At 34.7% G+C, this 21,978-nt stretch overlaps 1 protein-coding gene across 2 annotated transcripts in view; it reads right to left on the minus strand.

Moving 5' to 3' along the window:
• LOC114366106 (organic cation transporter protein) overlaps positions 1–21,978 on the minus strand; it is a 59,648-nt gene that overhangs the window by 14,119 nt on the left and 23,551 nt on the right. For both annotated transcript variants that reach the window (XM_028322893.1, XM_028322894.1), the window contains exons 2-4: positions 5,160–5,338; positions 2,934–3,268; positions 83–403 (exon numbers count right to left, since the gene is read on the minus strand). In XM_028322893.1, coding sequence (XP_028178694.1) covers positions 83–403; positions 2,934–3,268; positions 5,160–5,338 — 835 coding nt within the window. The remainder of the gene's footprint in view (positions 1–82; positions 404–2,933; positions 3,269–5,159; positions 5,339–21,978) is intronic.

The raw sequence follows: 21,978 nt of genomic DNA on the forward strand, positions 1-21,978 counted from the left end.
TAGTAGATACATAGGTCTAATTAGTTTCTTAGATGAATCTAGAACATGGAATCAACAAAAATATTATAACAATTATATTTACCACAAAAGCAGGAGCAGACATCCTGGCAGCGACAACGTCAATTGTAAGTCCCTCCAGTTTGGCATCACTATCGACAGCAATGACACGATGATGTACGCCAGCGGTAGGGGGAAGAAGTTGCAGACTCCCGCTATGGTCACCCACTTCCCCCCCACTAACTCCACTGAAAGCACGAATGCTGCGTAGACCACTGACACGGAGACCAAGCCCATGATCAGGCGGACTGCGACGTATTGCACGTAGGAGCGAACTAGCAGTGAAAGGATAGCTAATGCACTCTGAGTCACTAGCATACCCATCAAGATGCGCTTACGGCCGAATCTGAAATAGAACAATAATAACTACATTAAAAATAAAATATAAAACTCAATACTCAATACTCAAATCTTTATTGCATCACACTGAATACTTTTGTCTTAATTTCAACCGGTTGCTTGTTAGCATTAAATAGCGGCTTCATCGGTTAAATTTTACTTTTATATTGGACGATATTCTCTCCAACCTAGATTTCGATCAATTAATTGAATTCCTTATGACTAAAGGAACTCGAACCACTTGAACTATGTACTTATCAGTGAGAAAACAATACCTACAATACTACAAGACACGAATTATTTATCGTTATGTACCTTCCATTTCCATGGCTAATTTCACATATGTATTATTACTTAAGATTTATGTAATAATATTCTGCGGTGGATTTTCCTAGAGTCAAATTTTTATGATTAGCGTTAGATAAGATAATCACTCGAATATTGAGGAAAATACAAGTTTCCGTATGTGCCAGAACAATTTAAATCACAACATTAAACCAAATAAGTATAACAAAACCGACTTCAGTTAGGTATAGAATCCATAAGGCATTAAGTAATTAGCATCTCTATGACACAAGATTTTGCAGCCTCTAATATACATATTTTAGTTTAAAAAGATACAGTCAATCTGGGAAACTTTGGCCACCAGCATCAACATAGGCTCAAAATACACCGTGAAATTTTAGTGGTTGTTTTCCCGCAGTAAAATGATTCTATCTTAGTAGAACAATAGATTAAGGAAGTTTTTTTTAATTCAAATAAAAAAATACTTTGTTCGGAGCGTTTGCGATTCAGTTTATGCTGTAGATATTATGGTATTCAAAAATAACTCGCACTATTCCATAGTACGGCCTGTTCATCTCCGCGAGTTTACATCGAAAACAAAACACGCACGATGGCCCACCTACAGGATACTATTCGATGAGGCCTCACATACGAGCGAACATTGATTCACGCACGCGTATTCTTTTGTATGATGGAAGAAAATAAAGAAAATGGTGTACTAAATACTATGCAGTATTTAACTGCCTAAATAATAATAAAAACACAGAATGTACTTTTTTAAGTTGCCTCAAGACACTGAGAGGTAAATAAGTAGTTAATATTATTCATGCTAAATCATGTATTTCCTCCGCCATTTTCCGCAGTTTGGCACCTCACGTCACATCATTTTACCGAAGTCAGCCCTATAGCTTCGGCGCAGAGCCGATCACTGACGTTTGTCAACAAAATGGTGCTTGACTCATGAGACAGGCTAAATTACACCATATTGTTAATGACATTGAGCATACATTTTTTCAAATACCTTCGCGAAGTAAAACTTCTGTACGTAGTATTTATTATTATTCTGTGATAGTACTAACTACTAAAGGTAAATCGTTCTACCGCAGGAAAACAACCACTAATATTTCACGGTGTATAACAGGGCTTAGTGGCTTTGATCTTTTATATTTCAAACAAGCTTTGTGAACAATTAAAACAACCAGCCAAAGATACAATTTTTTTTTTCTTTTATCCACAACGAGGAAGCTCTTGGCCTGCATCTCACCTGATGGTAAGTGATGATCAGGCCGAAGGTGGAAGCGAGCTTCACTCGGAATCCTCAACCACAGAGGAACTGGCTATCTTACCTCTAACTGCCGGAACACAACAATGCTGTTAACATTGTTGTTATGGCGACAGACTTAGGTAAGATGGTGGTAGCTAGCCAGGCGGACTTGGAACAAGCCCTACCACCAACCAAACCGAACAGAAAATTCTGCCCCCACTGGGAATCGAACCCGGGACCTCTGCGTCTGAAGCAGGTGGTCTAACCACTAGACCACAGAGGCGGTTAACCATCTTTTAGGCCTTCAAAATCTGGGTGAATTCGCAATTATATTTAGAGCTAATGTTATTTGATGGCCAAAGTTACCCAGATTGACTGTACTTACCAACGTTACTTTTAAAAAATAATGTATTCATTTGTAATAATTGCCTATTGTGCTTTTGCCATATGGCTGTAAATGGTATCTTAAAAATGACCATCATACATCACCCCTGAATGGAAGAAAATTAATGGTCACAGCAATCTTCGGCTTACTTGAAATATTATTATCATCTACATATTTTATTTTACGAATTTATTACACAGGTAAATTGAATTAATAAACACTAAAGTGTACCTACTTATTACATGCACTTAACACATGTTTAGGAGATCATATTAACATAATTTTAACTCTAGAACTTGCATTAGTTCCTAGTAATCTAAATTTGCTATTGTCTTTAGTTCTACGCATAATAGGCATAGAATAGTATGTTTGCTTGCGTCAACTACTTATTTTTTTTATTTTTCGAGTAATTTTTCTGCGGCTCTTGGCTTAATTGAATACTTAATTACTTTTAGTTTTAGTAACAAAATGCTAATTTTGCAGACAACTTGAAACTGTTTAAAAAGAGTTTAGCGACTAAATTAGGCGATAAAAATGTATGTAGGTTCTTTAGTTTTATGCAGAAATAATACAAATGTAAAACGCTTCATTGATGATACTCACTTATCAGAAATCCATCCACCCACAACGCCACCAGCGCCAACGCCGACCAAAAAGAGCACTTCAGCCAAATTCGTCAGGCTGGCTCTATCGCAGACCAAGCTCCACTCCGAAATGATCGTGTCTCCCACTTCGGACCGGTCGAAGTCCCACTCCGAGCACTTCATGAAGGAGTTACTAAGAGAAGCAGTGTGGTTCAGTATACTCTCTACAGTGACATCCGAAGGAATCACACGCACGCTACAGGCGTCCACGGGCTGGCTGTAGTTAATCCAAGCTTGTAGCGGCAAACTTGAAAGGTTTTCTGGCATCCGACACCAGAACTTGGTTGCCTTTGCCTGGAATAGATAACGTATTGGTTAAAAAAAACTATAGATATACTTGTACATATTAAAATACTTTTTAAGTATTAACACAATAAGGCTGAGTTGCACAACCTAACTTTGACCGTAACTATGACGATAGCCGGTGTTTTTTGTATGGAGTTTGACAGATTTTTGACGTTTGTCAAAGTTAAAGTAAGATGGTGCAACCCAGCCTAAGTATGATAAGTGGCCATCACCATTAGTTTCTAACAGAATATGTACCTACTGAAAACCACCATTAAATTTGAATACGATTTATCTCATGTTATTTATTTATTCCTGATCCATTCAATATTTATAAAATGAAACATGAAATCATTCTTACAGTGAGCGTATTTAAACAAAGATGTAAATTGTTATTCACCCGAACAATTCAGTTTGTCAATTAAGATGTAAATAAGTAATATTTATAACTGCTTCTTACGTAGTATTTGGCAGTAATATTAATTTAATAACAAATACTATACAATTAAAGAGACATCTCCAGAAAAAAGTTACTGACTTCCATTGTTAAGAGCAACGTGCACTCCTTTTTTGCTTCATGCCTATTAGGTAATAGATTACAATTAAACCAACATCCACTATTCGGCTTCAATTCTAGTTACGAGGAAGTAAAACCAATTTATAGCCTTTTTTAGTTGATACTTTTTAAGATGAGTTTGATTGACTGGATGCTTTGGTGTTGTCGTTTAGTGTAAACTGATTAGATCCATCCATACTATCCTTCCATAGTAATAAATAAATGCGGAAATAACTCTATCTAATACGATTTTGAGCTTAAACCACTCAAGCAATTTTGATAACCAAAGGACGGGACTAAAAATTTCCATGACGAACTAATACTCACTACTCTACTACTCAAGTGAGTATTGAAAAAATTATAACAAAAAAAAAAGAAAATAAAACATTTATATGACTTTAATAAACGTATTCTTGACTTACAATTAAGATTTTCTGTGGCTGCACATTCACGGGTAAAGCCTCGATTACTAGTTTTTATAGTTATATAAATATCTACTAGGTGCAATAAAAAGGAAATTGGAAAGAACTGTGAATACTTAATAATTCACAAGTGTTATTATGAGAAGTTGTAAGAGAAGTTGCTGCCATTGACAGAGGACACCGCGACCGGTTCATTTACTATCTAATAAGTACACAACATTTAACAGTCTAGAATATTTGCAAGTGTAAAATAATTATTCACCTTATAAAAGTTGCTGGATAACCTACAGGGCTACAGGTATCTTGTTGCAATAAGTTTTACCTCATTACTACAATCTTCATAATAACCGCAACAAATCAATTATCTTTATCATTAGACGTACTTTGTTAGATTGTAGGTAGGTATAATCAACATATTCTTACGTGTTGTTGCCATAACGCATTTTTATGAACACGTAATTTTATACGAAATACACTTTTTTCATGATGAAGGAGAATAAATTGGTGAGAGACAACTCTATCCCTCCCACTACCTACTACTGTGTACTCATCGATAAGTGTCAATCAACAATCACACTTCAAATAATTTATGATAATATTAACATGAGCAGCCGCAGTGCTGTAACGCGGGTCAGTTTCTCGTGCTTTTATTCGTATCTCAAGAAGATCTCTATCTGTCGGCAATTTGAAAAACAATATGACCTTCCAAAATTTTGGCGACAGACTTAGATTTAAGATGGTGGTAGCTAGCCAGGCGGATTTAGAACAAGACTAGCCTACCACTAACAAACAGAAATATCTGCTCCCAATGGCAATCGAACCCGGGACGTCTGGATCTGCAGCAGGTGGTCTTGCCACTAGACCACAAAGGCGGTTAAAATCTAAAAAAAAATATAATTTATTTCTTGTAGATGTTACTCACCGTAAAGGTAGGCAGGTAAATGTGGAAAGTGCAGGGGAATGAGAACAGCGACAGCAGGAACGTGATGAGCAGCTGCCAGCGGCCGTAGTTGCCGATGACGCGCGACACGACGTCGGCTTGCTCGTCCTCCGCTGTCGCTTGCGCTTTGGTTTTCTCCCTCGACACTTGGCTCGGTATTACTGAAAAAGATACACAGATTTATTAAAAAAATATCGCGGTTTATTGTTTGTTCATTTCAGCCAAATGATGCTGCTGGACAAAGGTCTCTCCCAAGGATTTTCATAACGATCGGACCTGCGGTTATTACGCGCTTTAAAGGACCTTATTCACCACTCGTTCCTACCGCAACTATCCAGGGTCTACAAATTGGTCGAGAAACACTAAACTTTTAAAGGAGGAGGTCGAAGTAGTAAATAAATAATTCAGATTTATCCGTGAATTCCGTGATAGGGTTTCCTTACGGAACTAACCGTATTGCATACATGAAAACTGTTTACCGTCGGTATGTCTACAAAAACTTTATGGCTGGCTCTTTTATATGAAAAATAAAAAAATAATTAATATACCTACTTCTTAAAACTTATTAGAACAATATGAACATGAACAGTTTTTACAGCTATGAAAAAGTTAGACATGGTTGAAATGACCGTGTTTAAACTTTTCATATTAATGAATTTCATTAGCATAAGCATTTTCACATTTGTTCTGCTGCTTTTTAAAATATTTTACTTGTATTACGAATTGGTAAAATTATTCAGGTAAACAGTATCACGTGTACGACTCGAATGGCACCAGTTAAACTCTGTTTAAAACTATAGATAGATATTCGCTTGTTTCGGTCCATTACCAAAGTGGCCGAAAATTTGAATCGTATCGAAGGAATTTTGAAATGTCCCTCGAATAATTTTATTTAAAAGCACTATCTTCAGTCACTTGCTCAAATAAATAAATAACACTCAGTACTCTTGTACTGAGTGAGTACTATCCAAGACTTAGCGAAGATGTTTCCTGATATTCTTATATTAAAACTACAATGGCAGTGAAACAAAATAATTAATTAGGTATTACGTTAGGTAAATAATTTAATTAAGCATGACGATTTCATTTTGTGTTTATTTTAATTTACGCTAATTTTTGTGCACATTTTATATGCTCAAATTGGAACCAAACACTATATTAGGTCAAGTCATACAGAGATGTTGTTAGTATAAGATATTAGCACAATACAAATATTACATGTAATTTATTAGCACTTCCAAAATTACTAAAAGTAGATTTATGTATAATCTTATTTCAGGTAATTTTGTAGCCAGTACATTTTAAAGTAAGTCAGGACTGAAAAACATGACACGTTTCTATCAATTTAAGGAAAACCTACGGAAAGTTTTCCAAAAGCTTCTTAGTTAAAAACATAAAATGAACTCGGCCTTAAAGTTTCAATGAAGACTATATGCAGTACATTTTAAAGTACATTTTCCAATTAATTTTAATGATTAGACATGCGTTTGGCCCACGTGATGCGCAGGCGCAACTCCGAGGGCTTCACTCATTAGGCCCGGCGCCTTGACAATGATCTTGCTGCAGCGGTAATGACCCGAATGCCATCGCACTCATGTTTTGACACTAGACCTTGACGGCTTGTTTATATCCGCACAGTGAATGTTTCCGACACTTTTCCGTTGTTGTTTAACATCCTACATACTTACATTGAAAAAGCATGTTTATGGATATTTATTTTCATTTGTGTTGTCGTTAGAATGCAGAGTAGTAATTTAACGAAATGTTATGTAATACATAAAAATAAGCTTTTGAGGAGAGAGTAAAATAAGGATGAGGGCTTTTAAAGAAGCTACAGATAAAAAAATATCCCAAATTCCCAAGGTAAGTTTATTTTTACAAATGTTTTTTACCGTTTCACGGATTGAAGTAAAAACGAATTACCAAAAAGTACTTGCTGAGTTTATAAGGAACTGAGTATTATATCTAAATAATAAATAAATCCGGTAGGTAAATATAGTAGGTATATTTGATAGTTTAGGTTTGCCTATAAATATCTGTTTGCTAACAAATCACTTCTTTCAAAGCTTAGCCTTATTGACACAAAAAATGCTGTGATAAAATGTGTTGTAAAAGAGCTTTACAAGATACCAGTGAGTCAATCTCGTTTTCACTTCTCAGCGTAAGTGGGTACTTCTCATTTACACTCAAATTTGATGGTCACACAATAATAGTTCATAAACGGTATAAGTTAGAACAATAACTTTGAAATCAGATTATAAAATATCTATTTAGCTACATACAAAATAAATTTTATCGTAATAGAAGCAAAAATAATACGAAAAAATCACATGAAACGATAAAAAACGGGGTCATTTTTCGCGTTCTCATCGTGTCACACCTTCGGTTGCAATGAAACATTTGGTTACTGCATCCACAATTTTCATTTAATTTGTGTGTAGCATATACTAAAATCATCGTAATCAAATATACTTTCCACACAATAGTCAAAAAAATATCTTCTTATAATTATTTTGAATTGAGAAAGCGAAATACGTTGGTCACACGATTTTAGGTACCTAAAATTTTGAGTAATAATACAAGATTGCCGTTAAACCGAACATCAGCAACCAATCACAGCGTTCTATTCGGTTAACGTCAGTCGCGCTTCGACCATTGGGGAGGTGAGGTAGGTCAATCGTCGTTCCACGAAAAAAATACATAACTTTTTGTGATTATCCATAGACATACCGTCGCTTGCTTGAACAATATTTTCTACCTCTAAAATTTAAACAATTTAATTGAAACTTTGCCATTGAAAACTTGACATATTAGACTTATTTGTGTAGTATTCAACTTGAACCGTTAAATTTAAATTTAAGGATAATTCATAAAAAACTAAAATTTTCGTCACCTTCGTGGCATCACCTTCGTGGTGTTTTATACACGAAGGTGATTTTAGGCCACGAAAGTGATTTCTTGCTTTGGTTTATTTTAAAATATAGTGACTGGTGTTTATGTTTTTACAATATTTTAATAACTAATAAATTATACGTGGTAATTAGAGATCAGTACATCAATAAATAAATAAGGGCCTCGTATTTTTGTTGTCTGTCTGTATGACTGTATGTATGTCTGTATATGTGACTGTGTATCTGTTTGTAAGATAAATTTAATCTGAAGTTTGAGTTAAAAGTTGTACAACAAAAATACGAGGCCCTCTGGCCTAAATAAAAAATATATTTTTGTTGAGGGACTGATAATCAGTTAGAGTTCTTTTTTATTGAGGTACTGATAATCCGTTTTTTGCTTCTTTAGCATTTCAGAATGCCACCAGTGTCACCCTTAAAACCAATTGCGTAGAATCTTGTAACTTAGTAGGTGACGTAATCGGTAAAATTTTATCTTGTATTTAAGTAGGTACCTATTTATATTATGTTATTGCTATTTATCTATGAAAATAAGACAAAATATATGTTTTATAAACACTTAAGAGTCATTTACAGTTGTAAAGTTTGAAAAAATTATTGCTGTGAAATACAGAATCACTTTCGTGGCATCAAAAAATTCAAAACGTTAAAGCTTCCAAACGAGACTCACTATTTGACTGATTTACTGAGAATACAATCTTCACATCAAGCGCTACAATTTTTGTTTACAAAAAGTTGAAATAAGTTAGAAATAAAATTCGCCACGAAGGTGACGATGAGAACCGTGGCGATGAGAAATACCCAAGTAAGTACTATTTGTAATTCTTGTACAATAAGTAATCTGGATTCTGAACCATAGGTACAGTGTACACCTTTTTGTCAAAGTAAGGACAAATATAACAGAGCTTATTTTACCCAAATTGCGTCTTAAGACCATTTTACCCATCTTCAGATCACTACATTGTTGCTATTAAACAACATGTAGAGAGATATGAAAATTGGATTAAAATATACCTACTTCTAATTGAACAAATGCTTAAACCTTGACTTATAGAAATCACCTAATACTATGTTGTATAAACTACTAACACCTAATTGTGGGATCGATCAATTAGATAAGTACATGTTAATGTGCAGTGATGGGTAGAGCAACAATTAAAGGATGCACATCCAGTTCAAGGCAGTTAATATTTACATTTACAACATCCACATGAGTAAAATCTTGTCAGTGCCCCGTGGGCGAACAAAACGTTTGTTTGACAGAAGCGTAATAGCTGTGGAGGTGGGGTTAAGAGGATACGTCAATTCCACGGCCTAGCTTACGTACATTACGCTCGTAGTTTTACAAACAAATAAATAAGTACGAGTCGTCATCCGTTGAGACATTATTCTTCATCTTACGGACAGCGCTGCATTTGGGGCCAAGGTCTGGGGGCATATCGATTACAGTGATCGCGATTTGCATGGCTGGCTTAGTCAACACGGACAATTTGCACTGGGCAGGGCTCCACAAGGCCCTAGGACTCATACATTAACACAATATCAACCTTTTGGTTATTCCATTCAAACTGGACGCGAAAGATATATTTTTACTAGGGTCGGATTTTACAACTCAAGCAGCTGTAGATCCCGGCTACACAGTAATTGCAGCGATGGGAACGAGAGGTGGGAATAGTCCCGTAACCCTTTGTGATAGTTTAGAAAGGTTTCTATTAAGGTCAAGTACCTAGCTAATTACGCAAAATTCTTAAATTAATACCTATAAAAAAAATGTTCAAAATAAGATTCGTGGTTGCATATACTTCTATAATAGCCATTTAAATCCTCCAGTAGCAACGTCGGCATTTGACTGACATGGCATTGCTTAAACATGATGGAGCATGAACATTGGACACTGCTCTCACACGCCCCTTTATGTTAGTCACCGTTAAACCGAATCCAATCGTTTGTTGATGGCCACTGAATTCCACTGAGGAAATATTCGATGACCACGAGAAATAATATTTACCTACTTGTTGATGCAAAAAATTGCTATTTTACTATGATATAGTATTTTCGCCATGATAAGATAAAATTAGGGAAAGGGTTAAATGACGTACACGTACGTATGGATTACATTTACGTACATCACAATGCAAGCTGCGTAGTGTAAAGTATCTGTATCATCAATTAAATCCCTTGAATTGATATAAATAGAGCTTTGTTCTACTGATAATGATGAGCGTAGAGCAATAATGCGACGGTAGTTTCATTGCCGGCGATCTAGCCCTGAGGTTGCAACTAAACTCATCTTAATTTATTACGTTGTGTGTAAGGTCAGTTTCTATTCTGATACACCATAAACCTTAAATGAAACATAATAGTAGAATGTAGAATAAATTATAGATGCCCATCTACTTATATTATTCTTTAACGTAAATAGTGGCCCCACTAATTGCGTTTTTTTATTCTGGTACTCTAACTAGTTATCTAGGCTAGTACTCAGTTTAAAAAGAATCTGTCAGTAAGGGTATGTTTCGTTGCTGAAAAAATATCATTTTATTTTGCTATTCTACTCTCAATAAAACGGTGTCATAGTTCGACTATGACCCGCTTTCTAACGCTAGTTTTTCTGAAAATCCAGTCATGTTGTTTCACAACTTCAGTCTTAATCAGATTCAATTGAGTGAATCGAATGACCCGTAAAAAATCTGCTATCCGTTACCGTAGGTACCTAAACCAATCGCCGTGGGTAATGAATCGCGTAGGTACCCGTTAATTCAATGTGGCTGGTAAAAAACTAATTAATTCAAGTACTTCTCTACAGCTAGATGCATATACTTCCTGGTAAAATGCTCTTGGATCAAAAAAATTTTGTGAACTGACGTTCCACTTCATTCCGCGGATCATCAGAAGTGTCATGACCCTAACTAGTGACCTGTTAAATTAGATTTCACAGCGAGAATGATAATCACCATTACTTATGCAATTTGTAATTCTATACAAGGACTGTCCCTGCCGGATACGTTATTTTCCACTTTTTCAATTGTACCTAGCTCACTCGGTGGTACCCAGATGGAATTGCTTCAAACTAAATTGTCACTGTAATAATGAGGAAAAATTATTACACGTTCACACGAGATGCATCGTAGATTTCAGTGAATGCTACGAGTACTACGAGCGTTTACACACCAAGAGAATAGACTTCAGCACCTATAATTACACAGAGCTTCTAGCTAGTGCAGATGGTAGAGTACTAATATTACCAAAAAACCGTACCTACCCACAGAAATAATTTAATTTTAAGATAATCTGCTACTAATTATTAAGGTAAGTTCGTTTGAGCCAAATGACGTCCACTGCTGGACAAAGGTCTCCCCCAAGTATAATTCGAATCGAACGGTCTCTTGCATCAAATTCGAATCGAACGGTAAATGCAATTGTGGTCTAATTAAGTCAGTAAGAGAGCGAAAACAGACAAACATTGTTATGATTTGAGTTTAAAAAAACAAAAGATATCAAGTGTCGAGGATTTTGCTTTTCCAAACAATAAAAAATGAAATCGACATTCGCAAAGTAAGGAAGTGCGAGTGTTCAATGCACGGCGCGGCGCGGGCGAGCGTCTGCTGGGGGACGCTCCGGAAGCGAACGGGCTCAATGAGAGTGATCATACGAACTACCTATCTCTCGGTCACTGTTCTGGTTACTCGTTACTCGCCTGTTAACGCTTGTAGATCGGTTATGTCACTTAAACGTGGCGGGAACCATGAGAATTACTTTACGTCAGCAAAATTAGAAATAGTCGTAGTATATTAATATAAAACTACAGATAAAGCTCTAGACTTAATAGAGTTCACTAGATACCGATAAGGTTCTAAACTCAATGAAATGTCAAGCAAAGGTAAATATAAAATATTTAACCATAAGTTTGAAACCATTTTTGAATTGCATAATCAGCATCTCTACAATACAGTTGTTATTTTTGAAGATGGGCTAAAGCCCAAGAGCCTAAAGGTTATCACGCTCTGGTCAGCATATAACATTCTGATCGAACATATACAATACCTACTTACCTACTATCCTTTATCAAATTAACATTAATTTGTGAAACATTATAGGACTGTACGAAACGGAATTCATAAGTATGTAGGTACATTTGCTACGATAGACACTGAACTTCAGATGTTGTAATACTAACTGCTCCTGTGCATGACAATTTTTTTAAGTGATTGGTTCTTTAATAACAAACATCTATAAAAATATCACAATTTTCAGTGTTCGTAAAAAAATAGCTTCCTTAATAAATAAGGTAATCGCCAATAACCTGATAACCTCTTTTATTACACTTTGATGACATCTACAAGAACCGTATTTCAAGATATTCTCTGACCTAGAAAGTAGAATACAGCTCTTAATTGCTGCAAATAATTTTTATCCTGTTTATGTGACCTCATTGTCCGTGCAATGTTATAACCCGATGTCTGACCTCAAACGCAGTTACATTTCTTTTATGATTGACACGTTTATTTTATACAGGGTTAAAAGTTCAACCCTAAGGATCAGTAACATAAAAATAATGTATTTTCGTTTTTCATTTAAATAAGAAAATCTTTTATTTACATCGATCAAAAAGTAACGTTCTTATCAACACATAGTTTATGAAAATTATATAATTGAAAGATCTTAATTTTTGTTATAGGTAAGTATAGTTAGAAATAATATATTTATTTTACTTGTTTTTCGTATATGCTGCTTATTGTTTTGTAGGTACGTGCTGTATTGTTCGAATGAAGTATGATGAAGAGAATAGACTAGCCGTCAACCTGTTGTAAACAACAATTTAAAAAAATTGCCTTAAAATTGTAAGTAAGTATTTTTATTACTCTTATTAGGGTAATAACAATAAACTTTAAATTGCTATGGGAATTGCATTTGCACATTATTGTTCGCTGCAACAATAGCGTTTTAAAAAGTACTTACTCTTGACTTTGAATTTTCCAATTTAAGGTACATCTACCTATAATGGAAAAAAAAACGAGTATTACCTACTACGGCGCAAAATCTCTTAATTTATTGACGGAGTTTAAATGATTATTTGTTTATTAACTCTACAACCATCTATCTCATTATTCTATCGCTGGAGTATCCATTTCACTGCGCGCACCATTCAACCTGTGATTCAACTTTAGGCTCGGCAACTAATCGGTACTTTAATGTTAGTTCTCTAATCTCAATAAGGATTAGGGACCTTAAAAGTACCTAAAGTACAGTGATCGATTCCTATCTCGCTTCTAAACAATTTGTGATAATGGTTATCTAAAAGTTCAATAAAGAAGAGCACTTTTCACGAAGCTGGTATTTACTGTAATACAGTCGACGCACTTTGGACTAAAAACTTTTTTGTAAATTCTCTCCTACTACAACTACACAAGATGCAACAACATTTACCTTGATGTGCCGTCGTCTGTACCTCTCTAACAAACAATGACCTTAAAATATGTATGTTACTTATACGGCGTGATACACATACATATATCAAGTTATATCGACATTTCTTCCGCATATCAAACTACTCAAGTACGTACTTGATATCGAAAACCAAAATTGTACCATGATATCATAGTAACTAAGAAAAAATAAACCTAGTTACTAGGTAGAGCCGGAATTTTAACTTGAGATCACAAAGGTAATCTAATACAAGATAATGTAATTAAAATGTAGGTAGGTAAGTTTGTAATGTTTGTAATGTCAAAATAGGTATGTAATTGCATAAAAAGTATATACGGTCGGTATTTATGTATACAGAGATACATAAGTTTGAAAAAACGGAAGAAAATGTTATGAGAAAAGACAATCATGTATAGATTCATACATGATTGTCTTTAAATAATTATTTTTGATTTATTATATGTTTAAGATTCATATTTTATTTCAACAAAAAAAGGTAAAAATTATGGCTTAGTACCTACCTAAAAATATGTTATTTATACCATTCAGTAAAAGAAGAGTAACTATGGATATTTGTTTTCACTTGTTATTCCGTTTAAAAATTGGACTTCGTTCATATAGTACTAACGCTCGTATTCACAAACGATGCTTGCTTACGTGAAGCAGAAAATCGAACGCACAGCGTTGAATAGAGCTCTGTGATTGGTTCGTGTGTCACCCTGTGCGTCCACGCGCCCTGTGAGACCTCATAGTAATGTTTGTGAATACGGGCGTAAGTGTCGTCAGAGGAATATGCGGGCGGAAATTAGCTGGGCTGCGTCTTTTACAGTCAATTCACGTAACAAGTGTAGATGAGCTAATACAATAAAATCGCATTAGCTTCCGTCCACCAATTTATTCTGAGGGTCCAAGCGAGCGTAAAGAATCTGGAGGAACAGTTACCCAATTTAATAGAAAAAAAGTACCAAATAAACAGTAGTTTTTATTAATGTTTCTATATGAATTTTTTTTTTTCCATTCCTGAAAAAGTTATAAGATTGAATATGGACCGTCCTAGACTGCATTTCACTTAACACCAAGTGCAATTGCGTTCAAATACCTGCCTTATTATGCATAAATAAAAAAAAATAGTTATCATAAAAAATGTAGGAGTTCTTTAAATTTCCAAGGCAAGCCCAAATACGTGTAGCATTTTAAGGACAGCAATACCGGAAATCGGACAACCCAAAACAATTCATCAAAACAAATTATTGCTGTGCAACTCTAAAAAGTTATGCAGATTACTGACTGAAAGAGTAAGCAACCTTCCTTTCTATGTACGGTAATATTATATTGGTTGATCACGGAAACGAGGACAACTAGTTTGTCTAAGATCGTTTGTCCTGGGAGCAAACATGACACCGCCACACATTAGACATATGTAAATTAATATTGAATTAAAAATTTCAAATTACAGCAAATGTACCTAGCTGAAATACTAACGAAAATGGATACAATAAAGGCCAGAGTCAATGTGCTTGTTTCTTTTGCTTGTATTGTTGTGATTCTTGCGTCATTCTTAGCTATTATTTCTTAGCAGAGTTTGGCTTATAAAGCTTAAAACCTCATAAATAAATTACACAAATTTGCATTCTGCGTTGTTTTCCAAGTCTCCTTAATCTTGAAGTTACAAGGCAATGCTAATTTCGTCTCGCGTCAAACGAAAGCAGGATTTGTTTTATTACTATTTTATTCGGGTCCGTAAGGTAAGCGTACATTTACGGAGACAGTGGCTTGTACCTCGCGCATAGGGTTGCCAATCGTCCGGGTTTCCTGGGATTTGTCTTAGTTTAGAGGTCGTCCGGGATGCGTCCGGGCGGGGTTTCATTTGTAGTCCGGGCTTTAAAATTTCATTCCTGGGCTGATGCTGGGCAACTTGATTTAGTTTAAAAAAGAACCTGTTGATATGTCCGGGTTCTGGGCTCCAAAATCTAGGGTTTTCACGCGTCTTGTCCTGGTTGCCAAATTTCAGAGATGGCAACCCTACTAGCGCACAGCCCCAAGCCTCTCTGCATACCTAAGCAGCCCGTGAAAGGGCCCCTGAACGACACTGTTATTTATTCACAGCATCACAAAACTGAACGGGGTGACTCTTGCGAGCTACGCTACGACGCTCCGTCACTTTCTGCTCACTATCAGAATTTGCACATGTTACAAAAAGTAATACGAAACGTGACTTAATAAAGGAATTTACTCTCAGACAGAGTCATGAAATACAAATATTTTTCGGATGATACTCCCAAGAGTTTCTCAAGAAACAATGTATCAGTTTTGATCGAGTTCGGTCACAAAACAATACTATTTAAACTCTGACTCATTATTCTGTCTTGAGACAGGTTTCGATTCAAGTGATGTCTGCTCTGTAGGCTTGGTGATTTATTAAAATTTTGATTTGATTATTTGACAATTAGTACTTTTTTTTACAAAAAAGAATATTAGCAATTTGTAAATACAAATTACTAATAATCCCATTAACTCCTCGTGGTAAGCTAAATATGCTTGGTTGTGTTACGAGTACAATAGTCGAGTGGTGGCGGGATTCGAACCCGCGTTCCTCGGATCACGAGTCGACCAGTCCGTCCGACCCCTTCACCATTCGGCTATCGTGGCTTGAATTTATTACTTTCCACGAGTAGTTTAGGTACCTATTATCCGCGTTATCACATTGCAACGTTGCAACGCAACTGATGTTTGGCACTATCTATATCTTGGCATGATGCTGCTGACTAAGGTTTACCATGTCTGACTTTCTTTTATCTCAGAATGACCTTAAGATAAATAGGTTCATTCATTATGTTTCAATCAGAATTATACGCAATTACCATCAGCGATATACAATTGATTAATTATGACACGGATTAGAAATGTATTAATTACCTATATTAACTACATATTTTGTGATGCATGAAAATAATTATGTAATTAAATGCCAATGATGTAGAGTTTATAAGTTATAAGAGTAATAAGTTTAGAGCTAAGCAGAGCTTTTATAAGTTGTGGTTTTTTAACTCTTCGGTTTGTAATGATATAAAGCGACGCTAGAAAAGTACCATAACCACAGTTCTGTTAGCGTTTGCTTAGTAAAGATTTATGTCTTATAAGTATAATCTTGTTTCATACGGGCCTTTTAACCTGAGTAAAGTCAGATTACTAATCGGGTATATGATGGGAATTTTTGATCCATTATGATACAAAATAATATTTCCATTTACAATCTATAGATCTAATTTTCCACTCATGAAATAGCACTATAGGGGTTATTTGTAAACAAGGCACACAAGGCAGACATAAAACCGTTTCACCTATCTAAATAATATTCAATAAAACTTATAATTATCGTTCAATGAAAATAAAGTTAGTGTACTTTATTAGGTGTGAGGGAGTTACAGGTAACTGAAACTGTATGAAAATTAAAATACTGTATTTAATAATGTAGACAATGAAACCTAGAATGTGCCTAATTCATAATGCATGTAAATATCTGATAGAATCAGGCTTTCAGTAAATAATAGCAAAGAGTAAACTCAATCAGATGTACATTTTAATATAGCACAAGGACAGGGTTGTTAAAACTAACAAGCATGTAACTGAAAATGTTAACGTAATAATGTGATGTCAATTGTGATAATATACAAATTGAATGCATAAGCCTGCCATTAGCGGTGCAGGTGAAGGGCACTAAGAATTGCACGTTAGAACGCCATAGGATGTAGGTGAGCGGAGGTTGCAACAGGGGGCGTCATGCGCGACTCACTCGCAACAGAAGACAATCTCCTGCCTACTACAGGTGAAAAAAGACTTCATTATTTAAAAAAATCTAATTGCCGGATGGTATGCATACTATGCATAGAAATCTAACAATAACTTAATAACAGCTTAGTTAAAAATGTTTCACCATAACTGCTTAAAGATATGTACATATTTACTTAATCAGTTGAAAAATGTATTGTATGTATTGTAAATGGTAAAAGAGCGTCATCATCAAGTTTGTAGAAGATACGGCACGGATTATAATCAATGTGTCTTAAGTGGATATGTTTTGAAATCTCAAACTAAATAAACACGACCGATTAGATACTATAAACCCTACGAACAAACGTTTGCGTGCATAAAAGCGATTATTTAGTGATTTTGACGAAGGCCGCACCTGAGCATAATGTTGAACACTCGACATACATAGATAACAATAATTAGATTAAGAAAGATGCAACATACGATTGTTATGATAACAATTGAGAAATCAATGACTGAAAATTTAAACAGAAATCAAAATAGGTACAATTAGTATCTACTTAAACTATCAAAGATCTTTATCATGTTAATCTATCTGTTGTAATTAAAATATTGGGAAATATTAATCTATAAGTATGTTGAAACTGGCCTAGAGATAGCTCCAAAAGAAGATGATGTTACGATTTTGTCAGATTCTTTCAGGTCTGGTAGGTTCTATTTCGACACTCATCCTATGTGATCAAATTTGCTAATTTACTCAATGTAAGTAGGAATTTGCAAAAAATAAAATGCTAATTGTTAATTTTCAATTTTAATAATCACTTACTATTTTTTTCCAAACTTAAGCGAAAGTTAAAATATGTAACTAAAAGCATTTGTTTCAAGTTCCGATCAGTCAATTACAGGGAATAAGTTAACATCAATTATGTCATAAACAAATCTATAAATATATTCAGGAAAACAAACTCCAATGATTAAGTACAGATCGCAATCAGAACAAGTACGAGATTGGCCTAATTGTTTGTTTTGTCATCAAAATACGACCTTGACTTTTAATTATCCCCGGAAGAGCGGAAGTGCGGCGCTACCTGTTATGTCCTGCGGTTTAGCCTACATCGAGACCGGTTGCGCACGCGCCGCCTGTCCTCACACAAACATGACCTACGTGCTTTGAACTGCTATGAACTGCATAAGGAAACTTGCTCCTTTGATTTAATTCTCGCTTAGCACAACACCCACAAAGCCTAGTCACATACTATCGGCAGTATAACTTTGTGATGTCTTCATTACAGCCCAAGTTACAAAATATTCAGTAGATTCAAGCGAGGAGGCACCTACATTTACAGTTGCTTTGTGTACTTTCAGCTGATTATTTTGTGTTTTTCCACAAATCTCAATTGACTTGTCCCTCGGCTACGTTTTGTCCTGAGACTACTTCAGGCATTTATATGCAAGATAACTTTACTCCAAGGGTCTATAAGGGAGGGAGGGCCCAAAAGATAAGGAGACATGTAAACTTTACATGTCTCCTTATATATCTTTAGAAAAGGTAGCCCTTATGGGGCACTTTACATTGTAAAGTGCCCCATAAGGGCTACCTTTTCTTTTTTTATTATTTTCTATAATAATATTTTGACGTTCATAAGTACCACTTGTGGTCTAAACTGAATTTTTTTTTTTTGAGGAAGAACTTCTGATCAGAAAAAACAGCATGATCATACTTTCAGGGCTATTTCATCATCGAAAAATTTCAAAGCACGTAGACATAAACGAACCTTGCAGGCATAACATACTATAACACACAAAAAGTATTTGATTCTTATTTGTTTGTTTGTAAAGTAAAAAATGTATCGAAGGTAATTCCGGCGCGTGATTATTTATACTTGTAGGTAAATGTGGCAAGTACAGAGGCTCCGCCCAAAATCTGTTTCGAAATAGTAAGGGTTTGGGCAGCATTTTTTCGACTATGACTGACGCTCGACTAGGTAAAATCTATAGCTATACTTCTTTACTATCTTTACTAATCTATACTAATATTATAAATGCGAAAGTTACTCTGTCTGTCTGTCTGTCTGTCTTGCTTTCACGCCTAAACCACTGAACCGATTTTGATGAAATTTGGCATAGAGGTAGTTTGAGTCCCAGGAAAGGACATAGGTTTTTGAAACAGGGACGCGTGCGATAAAGTTTTTCTGTGACAGACAAAATTCCACGCGGGCGAAGCCGAGGGCGGAAAGCTAGTAATACTATAATCCTCCTAACCCTAACTATTGTATGACAACATAGTCCTTCTCGGCTCTTTATCGTAAACATTTTTGAGATGACTCAATCGGGATTTGCCACGGGTACACGGAATGCTTGCTGAGTGATTCTGTTGATTTTAAGGTTTATCAATACCTCTTCCAGAGCTGTGTGCTAGTTAATTATTGTACTTTTTGGACAAGCAAATACTTAATACAGAAAATGCAAAATATTCCAAAAAGTAAATTTTAAACCTACACATGTTTAAAAAGAGTTTTAACTAATTTAATAAACTTCACGGATCTTCTTGCAGAATGTTCTAATTATGAAGTTTAATCAACTCAATTATTATTTAATTTTGTCCGAGCTGAGTATGGATCTACAAAAGAAACTAGAACTTGGTATATTTTATTTGCATTTATTTGCTCTACAATATAATTGAACTAGAATGAACAATTAAATAGTCGCAAGCAAGCTTGTCCCAAGTTATCTCGGCATTTAACTTGACAAGGCAACTGCTTATAGGTCGACAGATTAAATTAAAATTAATGTATTCACAAATACAGAGCGCCTGTTCTGTAATAAATAATTATTTATGGGATAAACTAAATAGGTCAACTACAAATAAGTAATTTTACCATCACTGACCCAATTGTATTTTTAATCGATTGTTCGCGGTGTAAGTAAGGACACTTGATAACGAAAGTCTCCAAATTAAGTTACTAAACAGTAGACTTATCTAATCGAAATCAACTAACTATGGTCTCTAGACCATGTGGTTTCGATCGTTGATTTCGATCATATACATAGCTTGTGTAGCTTGCTGCGATTAGCGATTCTTAAATTCAGATCTACATTATGGCAACAAAAGAACTCTAAGAAGTGGTATTTATAAAAATAGAGCGACAGACGCCACTCATCAATAAAGTTTGCAAATAAGATAATAGTAGCGTTCATCTTTACATTGCAATTAAAACTAGAGCGCAATGAACACTAATTGAAACATATCACCTCACGTGTCCCTAGGCTGTTATTCTTGTGCGCTTTTAATTTTCAATTTTGTTTGTCTCTCCATTAATGCAAAATGAACTAAGAATATTGTTAAAGTTAAAATACCAAAAATAGATTCTACAAGGTATTTTAACCAAACTTAGAGCTTACCTGTCTCATACTAATTTTGCGGATATTTTGGGTGTCATATTATACATTAAATTCTTAAGTCTCGAATTTCATTTCACTTAATGAAATTCGAGAGATGTAAAATTAACACAGTATTAATTTGGGTTAAGCTGTCTGCAATGGGACTTATTTGGTGTTTATTATTACGCATTAAATATTAACGTATCTAGTTAAGTTCCCAGCTGAAGTACCAACCAACAAAAAATCAGCAACAATATAGTCTGTTACTGTTAGGTAAATCTGTGCGTTGAGAAATAAAGCAATCACAAAATGTCATAAACGTTTGCAAAACGTATAATAAAATGCTCGGAGATTGCAAATAGTGAAAGTTGCCACTTAACAAGACAAAACCCTATTACTATTAGTAGGACTTGGAAAACCCTGACAATTTTACAACGTAACTCTATAAAACCTGTAATTATTTTTTTTTTTTTCATTTTTATGAACATTTTTTACCGTTCTTATTTTAATAACATCTTGAATCTTACTGAAGTTGGTCTAGACACTATAAATATTTATTCTGTAAATAATGTTCTGTTGGAACATTTATTACGGGTCCAAAAGTTGTTACCTATTTGCAGCATTTTTTCTTTACGTCTTTTAATAATAGTTACAAACAAAACTGCATCTAGCGTGACATTCAAATAACTTAATGTCTTCTTATCTCGTTAGTTTATCTGCTAAAATTAAGATTTAGTGTCAGCAGATTAGCCACTTCAAAAAACAAAGTCTGTTTTATTATTATTGGAGTACATCGTCATGCATGTATGACTATTTAACTCTTTCATCCTTGTGAACGTCAATAATAAAATAAACCATTCTTTATAAATACAAAGTGTCTGATATTAATCTGTGTAACGTTACCTTGTACTGTTTGTAAAAAACATTGTTAACTAATATGGCAATTAATACGATTTGATGTAACAAAAAGATCTTAATTTTTTGGAAACTACAGTCTGTGAGATTAATTAGTTTATTGTTATCCATACTTTTGAGAATCTACTAGATTTTAATGTGCCATTGATTGAGTTCTTATTCATTTTCCACACAGGACTTTACGCCTATTTAAAACGATAAATGCTCATTAACTAACTCTTGTTGCGTAACAAATTGAACACTGTTTTGAATTAATAAAGGTTTTTAATCAAGTAAAAACTTTAATTTCGTGTTCGGAATTCCTGATTCTTCTAAAGATAGATGTTTACCTATTTATTCAAGAGCTTCAAGACATCAAACCATTTTTAGTATACTTCGTTTGAAAAGGTTGGCTATTC

Source organism: Ostrinia furnacalis, unplaced genomic scaffold (genome assembly GCF_004193835.3).
Source record: "Ostrinia furnacalis isolate ACB-3 unplaced genomic scaffold, ASM419383v2 OfSCF0535, whole genome shotgun sequence".
Classification (NCBI taxonomy): Eukaryota; Metazoa; Arthropoda; class Insecta; order Lepidoptera; family Crambidae; genus Ostrinia; species Ostrinia furnacalis.